At 39.5% G+C, this 13,887-nt stretch overlaps 1 protein-coding gene across 1 annotated transcript in view; it reads right to left on the bottom strand.

The window, feature by feature from the left end:
- GLRB (glycine receptor beta) overlaps positions 1 to 11,764 on the bottom strand; it is a 145,697-nt gene extending 133,933 nt beyond the window's left edge. The window contains exons 1-2 of the mRNA XM_049905738.1: positions 11,649 to 11,764; positions 9,813 to 9,963 (exon numbers count right to left, since the gene is read on the bottom strand). Of these exons, the coding sequence (XP_049761695.1) occupies positions 9,813 to 9,934 (122 nt within the window). The 5' untranslated portion in view covers positions 9,935 to 9,963; positions 11,649 to 11,764. The remainder of the gene's footprint in view (positions 1 to 9,812; positions 9,964 to 11,648) is intronic.
- Between the last annotated feature and the right edge of the window lie 2,123 nt (positions 11,765 to 13,887).

Genomic DNA, 13,887 nt, shown 5'->3' on the forward strand with positions numbered 1-13,887 from the left:
AAATAATAGCCTTTACACGAACAGATATATACACACCCATGTTTATTGCAGCACTGTTTACAATAGCAAAAAGCTGGAAGCAACCATGGTGTCCATCAACAGATGAATGGTTAAATGAATTATGGTATATTCACAGAATGCAATGCTACGCATCGATAAAGAACAGTGAGGAATCTGTGAAACATTTCGTAACAAGCAGGAACCTGGAAGGCATTATGCTGAGTGAAATTAGTCAGATGCAAAAGGACAAATACTGTATAAGACCACTATTATAAGTTCTTGAGAAATAGTATAAACTGAGGAAAACACATTCTTTTGTGGTTACAAGAGGGGAGAAGGAGGGAGGGTGGGAGAGGGTTACTACTTTAGGTGAAGGGAAGGACAATACTCAATACAGGGAAGGTCAGCTCAACTGGACTGGACCAAAAGCAAAGAAGTTTCCGGGATAAACTGAATGCTTCGAAGGTCAGCGGAGCAAGGGCAGGGGTTTGGGGACTATGGCTTAAGGGGACTTCTAAGTCAATCGGCATAATAAATTCTATTATGAAAACATTCTGCATCCCACCTTGAACTGTGGCATCTGGGGTCTTAAATGCTAACAAGCGGCCATCTAAGATGCATCAATTGGTCTCAACCCACCTGGATCAAAGGAGAATGAAGAACACCAAGGTCACACGATAACTATGAGCCCAAGAGACAAAAAGGGCCACATGAACTACAGACTTACATCATCCTGAGACCAGAAGAACTAGATGGTGCCCGGCCACAACCGATGACGGCCCTGACACAGAGCACAACAGAGAACCCCTGAGGGAGCAGGAGAACAGTAGGATGCAGACCCCAAATTCTCATAAAAAGACCGGACTTAATGGTCTGACTTAGGCTAGAAAAATCCCGACGGTCATGCTCCCCAAATGTTCTGTTGGCCCAGGACAGGAACCATTCCCAAAGACTACTCATCAGACATGGAAGGGACTGGTCAATGGTTGGAGAGAGATGCTGATGAAGAGTGAGCTACTTGTATCAGGTGGACACTTGAGACTGTGTTGGCATCTCCTGTCTGGAGGTGAGATGGGAGGGTAGAGAGGGTTAGAAACTAGCAAAACGGTCACGAAAGGAGAGACTGGAAGGCAGGAGCAGGCTGACTCATTAGCGGGAGAGTAAATGGGAGTATGTAGTAAGGTGTATATAAGCTTATATGTGACAGACTGACTTGATTTCTAAACTTTCACTTAAAGCACAATAAAAATTATTAAAAAAAAAAAGAACATTTCAAGATCTATCCTGAAGTACAATGCTGTCAGTGATAGGATAATAGCCACACGCCCACAAGGAAAACCAGTTAATATGACTATTATTCAAAGATACGCACCAACCACTAGGGCCAAAGATGAAGGAATAGAAGATTTTTATCAGCTGCTGCAGTCTGAAATTGATCGAACATGCAATCAAGATACATTGATAATTACTGGCAATTGGAATGCGAAAGTTGGAAACAGAGACAGAAATATGGAAAATACAGCCTTGGTGATAGAAACAATGCTGGAGATTGAATGATAGAATTTTGTAAGGCCAACGACTTCTTCATTGCAAATACCTTCTTTCACCAACATAAATAGCAACTATACACATGGACTTCGCCAGATGGAGCACACAGAAATCAAACTGACTACGTCTGTAGAGAGAGACGATGGAAACACTCAATATCATCAGTCAGAACAAGGCCAGGGGCCGACTGTGGAACAGACCATCCACTGATCATATGCAAGTTCAAGCTGAAACTGAAGAAAATTAGAGCAAGTTCATGAGAGCCAAAATATGACCTCGAGTATATTCCACCTGAATTTAGAAAACATCTGAAGAACAGATTTGATGCATTGAACACTGGTGACTGAAGACCAGATGAGTTGTGCAATGACACCAAGGACAGCATACATGAAGAAAGCACGAGGTCATTGAAAAAACAGGAAAGAAAGAAAAGACCAAGATGGATATCGGAGGAGACTCTGAAACTTGCTCTTGAACATCAAGCAGCTAAAGCAAAAGGAAGAATTGATGAAGTAAAAGAGGAAATGTAAACAAAGAAAAACTTGAACATGATAGATGCAGGAGATCATTTCAAGAGAAAGGAACGCAGGTTCCACTTAAGTTTCACGCCTGAGTAACTGGAATAACGAGGTTGCCAATTTCAAAACCTGCGGAATTATTTAGAAAGGGAAGATCATTAATTCAATAGACTGCAAAATAAAAGCATGCCATTGAAGTGGAACTTTAAATGATCAATTCAAAAATATATGACTAAACATCCATTAAAGATTAGCTCTGGATATGATACTAACAATATAGGCAATCTTCAACCGTATCCGTTTTATAGATTATCCATACCTCTTTCAATAAACCTTTCATCTTCTGGCCTATGTATTTGTCTTGACTATTTCTATTAGAAAGTAAGAAACTGACACTAAGGTAAAACCAATCTGCCCTAATAATTAATAGTAGGTAGTTTTTTTTAGAAGACTCAGAATAAGAAGAGGGTTAAAACAATACTTAAACAGTGTGTGACTGTGAATATTAAATTATTATGATAATTAAATTATCTAAGGTTATCAAGTTGTATCCCGACCTTTCTTACCATATAGAAATGATGTGCAGAAATGCTATCATTTAATAGTACAACATCTCTCTGTTGGAATCAAAAAGATTTTCTCATAACATGTATCAAACACCTTTATATACACACATACAATTTTTTGTGTGTGAACAAAATAATAAAAAGAAGTCACATTGAGAAGATTTTGTTTGAGAAAATCATTCTCTCTGCATTGTTCTGCTATTGGATAATCATAAGGCTGTAATCAAATGCAATGCAGCAGAATCACAAAATCTTAAAACTTTCACAACTTAAAGTGACTTTAAATATCACCATCTGGTCTAACCATCTATCCCATGCTCAAATCTTCCCTAAAATGCGTCTGCCAGGTAATTACCCCACATGCCTGAGTGCCTCCAGTTACAGTGAACTCCACTTCCTCCTTCCCAGTCAATTATATCTAGGCAGTAGGCTGTTAGAAAGTTTTTCCTAATCTAGAGCCAAAAATAGCTCTCCCCATTGCTACTACTCATTAGTCCTGGTTTTATCTCTTGATGCCAAATAGCAAAGTATACTTTCTCATCCACATCACAGTTATTCAAAAATTTGAAGACCAGCTTTCAAATATCTCAGTTCCTTCAGCTCTTCCTAATAGGACATGATCTCAATTACCTCAACTATCCTTATTCCTCCCCCTGAAAATATTCTGACCAGCATAATCCAGGTATCTGCACAGCTTGTCTTAATACAGTTAATCCAGAATTAGCAAAACAAAAACACTTAATTTCTTTCTAAATAGCCATTATATCTATGTTCATTCATGTCATGCTTACAATATTGCCTAATATTTATTACTATATTTATTATCTAATATTTCCAAATGCGCTTCTGCCAAGCAATTTACATTTGGTCCAGAAATCACTTGCATGAGTGATTTCTGGACCAAAGTGCAATTTAAGATTTATCTTTGTTAGATTCAGCCAATCCCTTTAGCCTTTCAAGATGATATGGGATACTAATTCTATCTCATATGCTCACTAAATGTCACAATACCTCACTATACTCAGTTTGGATGCCTGTTTCTTCTGTAGATCTTAGCTTAGTCATTGACTGAATGCTGAACATGATGAGGTCAAATTCTCACCAGGAAACATCATCCAGGTTAAAAACATTCTAATAACTACCTACTTTCTAACTTACTTAGTTTTCCTTTCACTGAAATCATATTTATAAATATTCTCCATAGAGATCATGTAAGTTATTCTCAAATACCTTGATAAAATCCAGATATAATGACTTATAATAGCCAAAATAGTTAGGTTTTTATTCATTATTTAAACAAAATTTCATCATATGTATATTTTGTGCCAGGCACTATGCTGGACCTTGGTTATCGAGTCAAATAAGGCACTCTTCTCAAGAAACTTACAATCTAACATCTATGGTACATACACACAATGGAATACTATGCAATGATAAAGAGCAAAGATGAATCTGTGAAACATCTCACAACATGGATGAATCTGGAGGGCATCATGCTGAGTAAAATAAGTCACTCACAAAAGGACAAATACTGTATGAAAAAAAACATGAAAAGGTTTCCACACAGAAAGAAACAATCTTTGATTGTTACAAAGGAAGGGAGGGGTGGGGAGGGAAAGACACTAACTAGATAGTATGTAAGTGGTAACCTTGGTAAAGGGTAAGACAGTACACAATACTGGGGGAGTTCACACAACTTGGCCAGGGCAAAGTCATAGAAGCTTCACAAACATATCCAAATGCCCTGAGAGTCCAAGTTACTGGGTTGAGGGCTGGGGACCATGGTCCTGGGGGACATCTAGCTCAACTGGCATAACATAAGTCTATAAAGAAAATGTTCTACATCCAACTGTGGTGAGTAAAGACTGGGGTCTTCAAAGCCTGTGAGCAGCCATCTAAGACACATCTACTGGTCCCAGCCCGGCTGAAACAAAGGAGAATGAAGAAGACCAAAGACACAAGGGCAACATTAGTCCAAAGGACTAGTGGGCCACAACTACCACAACCTCCAGCAGACTGAGCCCAGAACAACTAGATGGTGCTCAGTTACCACAACTGACTGCTCTGGCAGGGATCACAATAGAGGGTCCTGGACAGAGTGGGAGAAAAATGTGGAACTAAACTCAAATTTACACACATACACAAAAATACCAGGCTTGCTGGTCTGACAGAGACTGGAGAAACTCCAAGAATAAGATCCCTGGATACCCTTTTAACTCACTACTGTAGTCACTCCTGAGGTTCACCCTTTAGCCTAAGATTAGACAGGTCTACAGAGCTAAGAATAACACACATGAGGAACATGTTTCATAGTTCAATCATGTATATGAAATTAATGGGCACACCAGCCCAAAAGCAAAGACAAAAAGGCAGGAAGGGACAGGAAAATTGTATGAATGGAAATAGGGAACCTAGGGTGGAGAAGTGGAGAGTGTTGATCCATCACGGGGTTGGCAACCAATGTCACAAAACAAGGTGTGTATTAACTGTTTAATGAGAAACTAACTTGTTCTTTAAACTTTCTTCTAAATCATTAAAAAAAAAAATAAAGAAACTTATAATCTGGTAGGGAAAGGAAACCATTACAGTTGATGATTACCTTATAGTGTTGTAATCACTGTAGACAATTAGGGAGATATGGAGACACAGAGTATGATTATCTAAATCAGACTGTCAAGATTAGGAAAAGTTTCCCAGAGGAAATAATACACAGTGAAACCTCTGAAAGCCGGAACTTGATGACATTGCCTTGTTTTTCCGAGTCTCAGTTTTCCGCCTTTGACAAGGTGCAGTCCTACCACTTTTCTATCGCTTGTTTTAGTGAAGAATGTTTGAATTTTCCTTCTCTGACAAGTTTCCACCTTACACAGGTTCCAGCTTTTGCATGTTTTACTCTAACAGAGTTTAAGTTGTGTTTGAGGTCATTATGACACAGCTAGGTTGAAATGCTGAATGTATGGGTACGGAGATCTTCAGAGAAAGAAGGGTTAAAGTCAGCAATGAATAAATGGTAAATATAGTCATGGATTTGGACAAGACCTCTTCAAAGGAAGAAGGGAAAGGATGAGTATTTCAGGTGAAAAGATAAATACCTGAGGAGGTGTAAAAGAGTAAATGTGTATGAGACTTCATCTACGTGTGGATTGGGTGGTGGTGGGACTGGGATGGGGAAGATACTGCTAGAGGTGTCAGGGACCAGTTCAGCAACAGTCCTGTGTGCTGAACCAAGAAATTAGAGCTTTATTCAGAAAGCTACAGAGTCCCTTAAAGGGTTAGAGCATTGAAATGACTTGACTAGATTTAAGATTTACGAAATACACTCTGGGGTCAGTAATGGAATATGAATTGGAAGGAGGGATTCAAGAAGCAGGGAGGCCAATTAGGAGTCCACAGCAGATGAATGGAGGTGGGTAACCAAAGCAGTGTCCTGGAGATGAAAATGAAGGATATATTCCAGAGATGGTAAAGGCTCTGAATTGACGCATCTTGGGGATTACTGATCAATAGCTAAGGTAGAAAGAGAAGTCTACAGGACCACCCCTCGCCCCCAGGTTTTTAGCTTGGATGGCAAAGGAAATGGTGGTGTCATTTGCTGAGAAAGGAAACACTCTATTAGGACGGGAGGCGTTCTAAATGTAAGCTTTATCATTTTGATGGAGTTTAAGGTCATTGCGGGACAGACAGATTAAAATGGTGAATGTATGAATGCAGAGCTCTTCTGAGAGGACTGGAATGGACATATAATTTAGGAATCAAGAATGAATAAATGCCCTGGTGGCTGCTAACAGAAGGGTTGGCAGTTCAAACTCACCCAGTGTCTCTGAGGGAGAATGACCTTTAATAAAGATTAAAGCCAAGAAAACCCTACACGGCATTTCTGCTCTTTCACATGGAGTCCTTATGAGTCAGAAATGACTGGATGGCACCCAACAACAGCAGTGAATGAATGGTTGTTACAGCCATGGATTGGACAGACCACTCAGGCAGAATACATAGAGTCACGATAAAGATCAATAAATTGATGTTAAAGTGAAATTCGAGCTGCACAAAAAAAAGAGATAACTGTGCCCATGAAAAAAAAAAAACTTGTTTAAAATATTTTTTCTAAAGTTTATTTCTTATTTATTAATACATATTATTAAATTTCTAAAATTTCTGGAAGTAGATTTAGTATGTAGTTTGTCAACCTGCTATTGTTGCTTCATATATACACCAAAAATACAACCAATAATTTTTTAGAATATCAAAACAATGTGAATTAAAAAAAAAAAAAGTAAAAGCCAGGAAATGTTTATGATATACCTCAAGCTGAACATCAAAACTATACCCTCCTTGAGTATTAAGTTTTGTTGTTGTTGTTTTTTCTTCTCTTACATTTAAAATAATTTTTCCTTTTTCTATGAGTCTTTTGGGGAAAAACATTGTTATAACAGTAAAACTTAATGATTTCACTCACGTTGCTCTGTGGCCACAGCACATTAACTTCATACGACTGTATACAGCCACTGCCTTCTCAACTCTGCTCTAAAAAAAAAGTTTTAAATGTATCAAAATAGCACTGGGCAAGAAGTTCACCGTATTGAAGAGCAGTATGGCAGTCTGTATTGAACTTCTGGGCTCTATAACCTCAGTTATTAATGAAGATGTTTTACACTTAATTGCCTTACATACGATAAAAAAACTGAATCATTTTCTAAGATACAAAAAATTTACATGTGCCTTCACCGTACAATGTTGTTCAGAGATCCTTACTCTGTACATCCCATGGAATTTGATATAATGGAGCCAGTTATAGACAGAGAAACCCTAGTCATAAAAAAAACATACGATAAAAAAACTGAATCATTTTCTACGATACAAACAATTTACATGTGCCTTCACCGTACAATGTTGTTCAGAGATCCTTACTCTGTACATCCCATGGAATTTGATATAATGGAGCCAGTCATAGACAGAGAAACCCTAGTCATATGATATCCATAATTCAGTGATAATCAGATCAGAATACTTTTTAATGAAATATTTATTTTATTAATGCTTATTAGTATTTATTATACAGTAAGAATATTTTAATAATAATATTATTATCACTTATTAAAAATACAATTAGATATACAAATCTAATTTTCCAAGTACACCTACCTTTCGTTTAATGGGTTAGATTTTTGGCAGCATCACCATTGAAAATATTAATATTTTAAAAATAGAGTTATACAATCTTTAGTCTCTTAACAATTAAAAGTAAATAAAATAAAGTTGAAAACACTGATAGAAATTATCAAAAATAAAATTGTAATGAACTACTCAAGATATCTAAAATACTGGATATGGGCTTAACAGGTATATATATTGGGCCTTACAATTGAAGATTTCCTTATTTACCAAAAGAGAACCTTATTGTTTCACTCTTCACCCACTAAATTTCACTAAAAATTCTGTCTTAAGTAGCTACAGACGCCATAAGTACCTCACAGAGTCACTATATTCTGTCTCATGGATTCACTGTTATGTCAGATACAGTCAGTCTGCATGTAAGGCAATCATCATGTTGTTCTAAAAAGGGACAGAAGCATTCTCTCAAAGACTTTTGTAAGATATACGGTAGTGATAAGACTTGCTCTTCCCCTCTTTAAAAAAGAACTCTTTAATTCATGAAATTTGATGAGGGGGAATAAAAAAAAGAACATGAGCCCTCTGGGCATCCTTATATAGAGAAACCTGTCTGACTGAAGATGGCTTGACTCCCCACATAGAATCACCATGACTACAAGACATGTACACCAGCTTGTGTCAATATGTCAGCATTCATAAAAGGTTAATAGGAAGACTAGCTGAAGCATGAAAACATGTCCTCTCACTTGGGAAGAGTAAGGTTTAATAATGTCATGTTCCCTGAAAAAACTAAGCTAGTTGCAGCACAAAATCTGCACCACTGAGGAGAGGTGACAGCTGCAGACTGTGGTCATTCTGAACCTGCCCCAGTAGATGCTGGATGCCTAGCTGGGAAGACGGCCAAGCAGGAGCACATGAACACCACTCAGGGCATGCATGTCATGCATCCAGAAATTTGGCCTTGACATCAGACTATGCAGCACTGGAATAAGCAGGACTGCTACATGCAAATCAGGAGATATTCCTTAACATGGAACTCCAATGCTAGACTTTATGTGGATCATGAGGCGGTCTCACATTAGCATACAAATACCCACCCCAAAATTCCAATTCCAAAATGTCTTTCTTTACGATATATACTTCCCAGAACATCTTTACAATAACCTACATTTAAATAATGATGATGCTGGAATATCTTACTCATCACCAATATGAAATTTAACAAGTCTTAGTAATAAAGTCTCTTGTAACAACAATTTAATTTTTATGCCAGATTCACTGCACATGTTGCATTATTACCTAAAAGCACCTTATAGTTGGTGAAAGTTATTTATTTATATACTGGTCAATTGCTTTAATAACTATCATTCAGTAGTAGTATCAATCCTTCCTATAAAAAAAATCAAGCAAAACATCTAAACCACAGAACTTTATCTCTCATTTGTTTTTGTTTTTTTTGGTGTTACATGTGAGAGGTGGGATTTCAGATTTAGATTTTGTTTTTACAAGTAACTTCAAGATTTAATGACATGGTTTTTTGGATAAATATACCAATTTCCCAGTACAAGTCCTTTAACAACAACAACAAAAAATTAAAATAGAAAATTGATCTACCATGTGAATTCTCTTCTGACATGCATTGACATAAAATAAATAGATCTAAGATCAGAGTTTAGATATCTTACTTTTTAAGGATATTACTTTTTAGGACTCAATTTTTACAAATCAACTTTTTGAACTGGAATTTGCTCAAAACATGGACTCTCAGTATCCAACTAAAGTGGCACATTAAGGATAGAAAGAAATAGTAAGCTTTTTTCTAACACTATAAAAGAAGTGTAAAAATTATATAAGCCCATGGCATGAACAACCCTTTATAAAACACTGAGAGTTAACTATCACATTTTAAACTGCTCTTTACCCTGTCATTTTCCGCTTATACCACAAATGAGTGCATGCTGTCATAAGAAAAGCTTTGCTGATATGTATTTCAACAAAGCACCTTACTTTTATTAAAAATGCAATAATGTACTTCTCCATATAAAAATATAAGACATGAAGAACATACGATGGGCAGAGATACTGCTTCTTTTTCCCTTTCCCTTTCTTTGAAGACTTCTCTTTAGAATAGGCTTCTTCAACCCACAAGGAAAGCAAAATAAAAAAGGCCATCGCCAAGATGAACTTCATCTTGAAAAATTAAGTTTCAGCAGATGGATCTACAAGAAAGAACAAGAAAATTATTTATATCTATGAAAGAACTGATATCTATATGATTATCCTTTTAAGGAGCAGGATCATTACAACCCAAAGGGCAAGTACATTTATATCCTTACTGCTTAATCCTGCATGGTTACATTTCAACAATATATCCAAGTATTTTGTTTTTGTTTTGTGATGGTTTAGTAGTGAAAATTAGTTGAAATAATGGCTCAAAAAACAAGACCTCAATGAGGTAGGAGTGGTTACTACGCAAAATTTCTGAGTTATATAAAACTAAATTTATATGTAATTACACAGTCTATCAACATACCTAGCCCACTGCCATCGAGTCGATTCTGACTCATAGCAATCCCACAGGACAGAGTGGAACTGCCCCACAGGGTTTCCAAAGATCGGCTGGGGGATATGAACTGCAGACCTTTTGGTTAGCAGCCGAGCTCTTAACCACTGCATCACCAGGCCACCTAGAAGGGTGTTCAACAGTATTAAAATGGTTATCTCTGGCTAGCATATTTGAGGTATTTTTGCTTGTTTTCTTTTTAATTGTGTTTTTAGTTATACAAGCAAAATTTGCACTCTATCTTTTGCCCTAAAAAGGTGCACATTAATTTACCTTTTAGCTTCCCCACTTATGTGATACAAACATTTATCTTCAAAAAGATTACTCCAGAAATTCTAGGTAACGTTATGTGAAATGAATAGCAAGTGTGGTCCTACTCTTGGAAATAATCTTCTTAGCCCCATTTTAATAACATTTTCCATGCTCAAATGAGAATTATATTCTTGCCAAAATCTCCTGCGTCAAAAAAAAAAAAAAAAATCTGTAACCGTCTACTATCCATAGAATATTTACACCACTTCTGCATCCTTTATTTCCAGCTTATAAATGTTTCTCCTTCATTGTTTTCTGCAGAGTAAGAGATCTGTCATGTTTCTCAACACTTACTTCCCATCTCAACCTTCGGAATTTGTTTCTCCTATGTCACGTCGTTTTTCACCTCCGTTTTTCCCAGTAATTCTTTTTTCTCACTTTTATCCTTTACACCCCCAAAGCAAGCCAGGTCTTCTTCCTTGGCCCTACACTGAAGGCTATGGGGCCAAGGGGTGTGCTTCTCAGACCCGTGGCAACACAGTGGGCTCTCCTCTGCCAACTTACAGCACTGGAGGCTCCCTCCCCCATCCTGTAGTGCCACCTGCTTCCAGACACCTTTGCCCACAGCAGCAGGTACTTCTCCCACCTTCGTATCCTTCCCCGAGAAAACAGGGGGGCCGTCCTAATGGTGGGAAGGGGCGAGAAATTCAAAGCTCTGCTCTCGTCTTCACGCCCACCCTTTCAAAGGGGGCAGCTGCAGTGACTGAGGGGTCTTCCCAATCAGAGCAACACAAGAAGCCCTCCCCGCCAACCTGGCGTCCGCAGAGTGCCCCGGCCCTCGCCATCCCTCCATCCATCCCTCCATCCGAGCGTCTCCGCGGACGCCAGGGCGCCGGGGGCCGCACCGCCCCGCACCGTCCCCGCGCCGCCGGGCAGCGCTCGCTTCCTCCCTGCACGCCGCAGTACCCCCGGCGCCCCCGCCAGCCCGCTCTGGACCCCGGCTTTCCGCACAGGCTTTGGTTCGCGTCCCCAGATCCCCCGCCCGGTCCTCTGCCGCGTCGCCCTCCTAAATGGAGCTCCTGCGCTTACCCGGAGGTGTCTGTGCCCGCAGCCGCCAGGCCAGGACGCGGGACCCCGGGCCGAGGCGTCGGTGGCTGCGGGGGGTGCGGCGGGCGCAGAGCCGGAGCAGCTGCGTCCCCGCCGCCCGCGCCACCGCCGAGCCGGGCTGACGCGCCTGCTCGGGCCCCGGAGCCTGCGCCGTGGCGCGTCGCTGCCGGGCGTCCGCAGCCGCTCTCGGGGCTGCAGCGAGGACCTCGGGCCGCGCCGCCGGGAGCCGGGACGGCGGGACGCGAGAGGCTGGAGGTATCTCAAGGGAGCAAGGGAGGACGTCACACCTTCCCCTCGGTGCACTGGAGGTGTTTCAGAGCAGAAATGTACGCTCTTCCCCCTTAAGGGCACTAAACGGGAGAGGGCTAGGTTAAAAGCAGGATTGGTACAGAAAAAAAAAAAAAAGCTTTGAATGAGCAGGGATTTAGGATGAGCTTTTGACCACTAGCAAAACATGAGCAATAAGGGCGACAAATGACCTTCTTGGGCCAGAGCAGGCAAAATGCGGTTTCTGAAATTTCACCATTTGCCTGGAATCTTGGCATCTGAGTTCATTTGAGTCTTGCTCGTGTTTCTAAAAGCCTGACCTTTCTAAGCAACCTTAAACTGGTCAAAATTATTAAGACCGTATAGCCATGCAAAACAAACAAACCCATTGTGCTCAAGTAGATTCCGAATCATAGCAACCCTATAGAACAGAGTAGAACTGCCCCATAGAGTTTCCAGGGAGGGCCTGGTGGATCTGAACTGCTGACCTTTTGGTCACTTAACCACTACACCACCAGGCTTTCCAGATAGTCATGCAGGTAATATGATTTTACCATTTCTAACATAATTAACATTTGTACAAAAATTTAAGGTATTCAGAGCTATTTCACTTGCATTGTCTTTTTTGGCCCTCCCAAAACTCCTCTGGGAAAGCTCTATGTCATCATTCCATTTTTACAGATGAAGAAACTGAAGCTTAGACATATTAAGAAATTTACTTAATGTTACAAATCTAGATAGGAATTTAGCAGAGAGGCAAAGCCAGGATTTTCACACTTGTGAGCTAGATTTGGTCTCTGACTTCTGATAGCAACGCGTGGCCCTCTTTTAAAAATTAGCCCTTCTTTTGTACATACAACTCTTGAATAGTATAAGCAGACAAGGCTTTCCCATTAAGGTACCCCTTGAATACCTGACTAACTTTTGATTAAGAAAGCACATTGTCTCAGGTTTACAATCACTTAGTGTTATAATGCGGACCTACAGATGTATCCATTAAAAGGTTTTTCAGCCCACAGACTCTGGACGTAGGAGGCATGCTCTCTCTATATGACCATGTTCTATAAACTAGTCTGCTGCCTAAGATTAAAACTGATCATTAATTCTTTTAAAAAGCTGTCCTATTTGGAGCCCCCAATGGGACCAGGCTATGACTTTGAATTTTAAAGATATACAAAGGAGACAATACTGATGATATAAATTATATATGTTTTATAAGACATACATTTGAAGAATATTTATGAAAGAAAGGATAAAATAACTAGTTTAATGCAACCAAGGGATTTTAGAAGTTAAAAAAAAAACCTTTCTTTAAGTAATCAAGGAATTTTTAAGAGTTTGGGGTAATTAGATGTTTAGATTCGTGCAATAAAATAGACTTGTCTTTACACATTCACAAGAATTTTTATACTGGAAATACCTGGAATTTACTTGTTCGCTTTCCTTCCTATTGTCTCTAGTTGTGCCACCTATGGATAGTATATTGGAAAATAACAGTATTTATAAGAAAAGCATGCACAGCTGTTTGGATGGGTTTGGGCTTTAGTTTTGTTTTTGCCCAAAGGTTGGAAAATACAGCTGATGACCTTAAATGACCTTTTCCAGGCCTGTGAAGCTGTGAGGTTCAGTATTTTGAGTATTTTCTATGAAGGTGATCCACCCGTTGTTGTTGTTAGGTGCCCTCAAGCCGGTTACAAGTCATAGTGACCCTATGTACAACAGAACAAAACACTGCCCTGTCCTGAGCCATCCTCACAATTGTTGCTATGCTTGAGCCCACTGTTGCAGCCACTGTGTCAATCCATCTCGTGGAGGGTCTTCCTCTTTTTCGCTGACTGTCTGCTTTACCAAGCATGATGTCCTTCTCCAGGGACTGGTCCCTCCTGATAATATGTCCAAAGTATGTGAGATGAAGTCTTACTGTCGTTGCTTCTAAGGAGCATTCTGGCTGTAC

Source organism: Elephas maximus, chromosome 13 (genome assembly GCF_024166365.1).
Source record: "Elephas maximus indicus isolate mEleMax1 chromosome 13, mEleMax1 primary haplotype, whole genome shotgun sequence".
Classification (NCBI taxonomy): Eukaryota; Metazoa; Chordata; class Mammalia; order Proboscidea; family Elephantidae; genus Elephas; species Elephas maximus.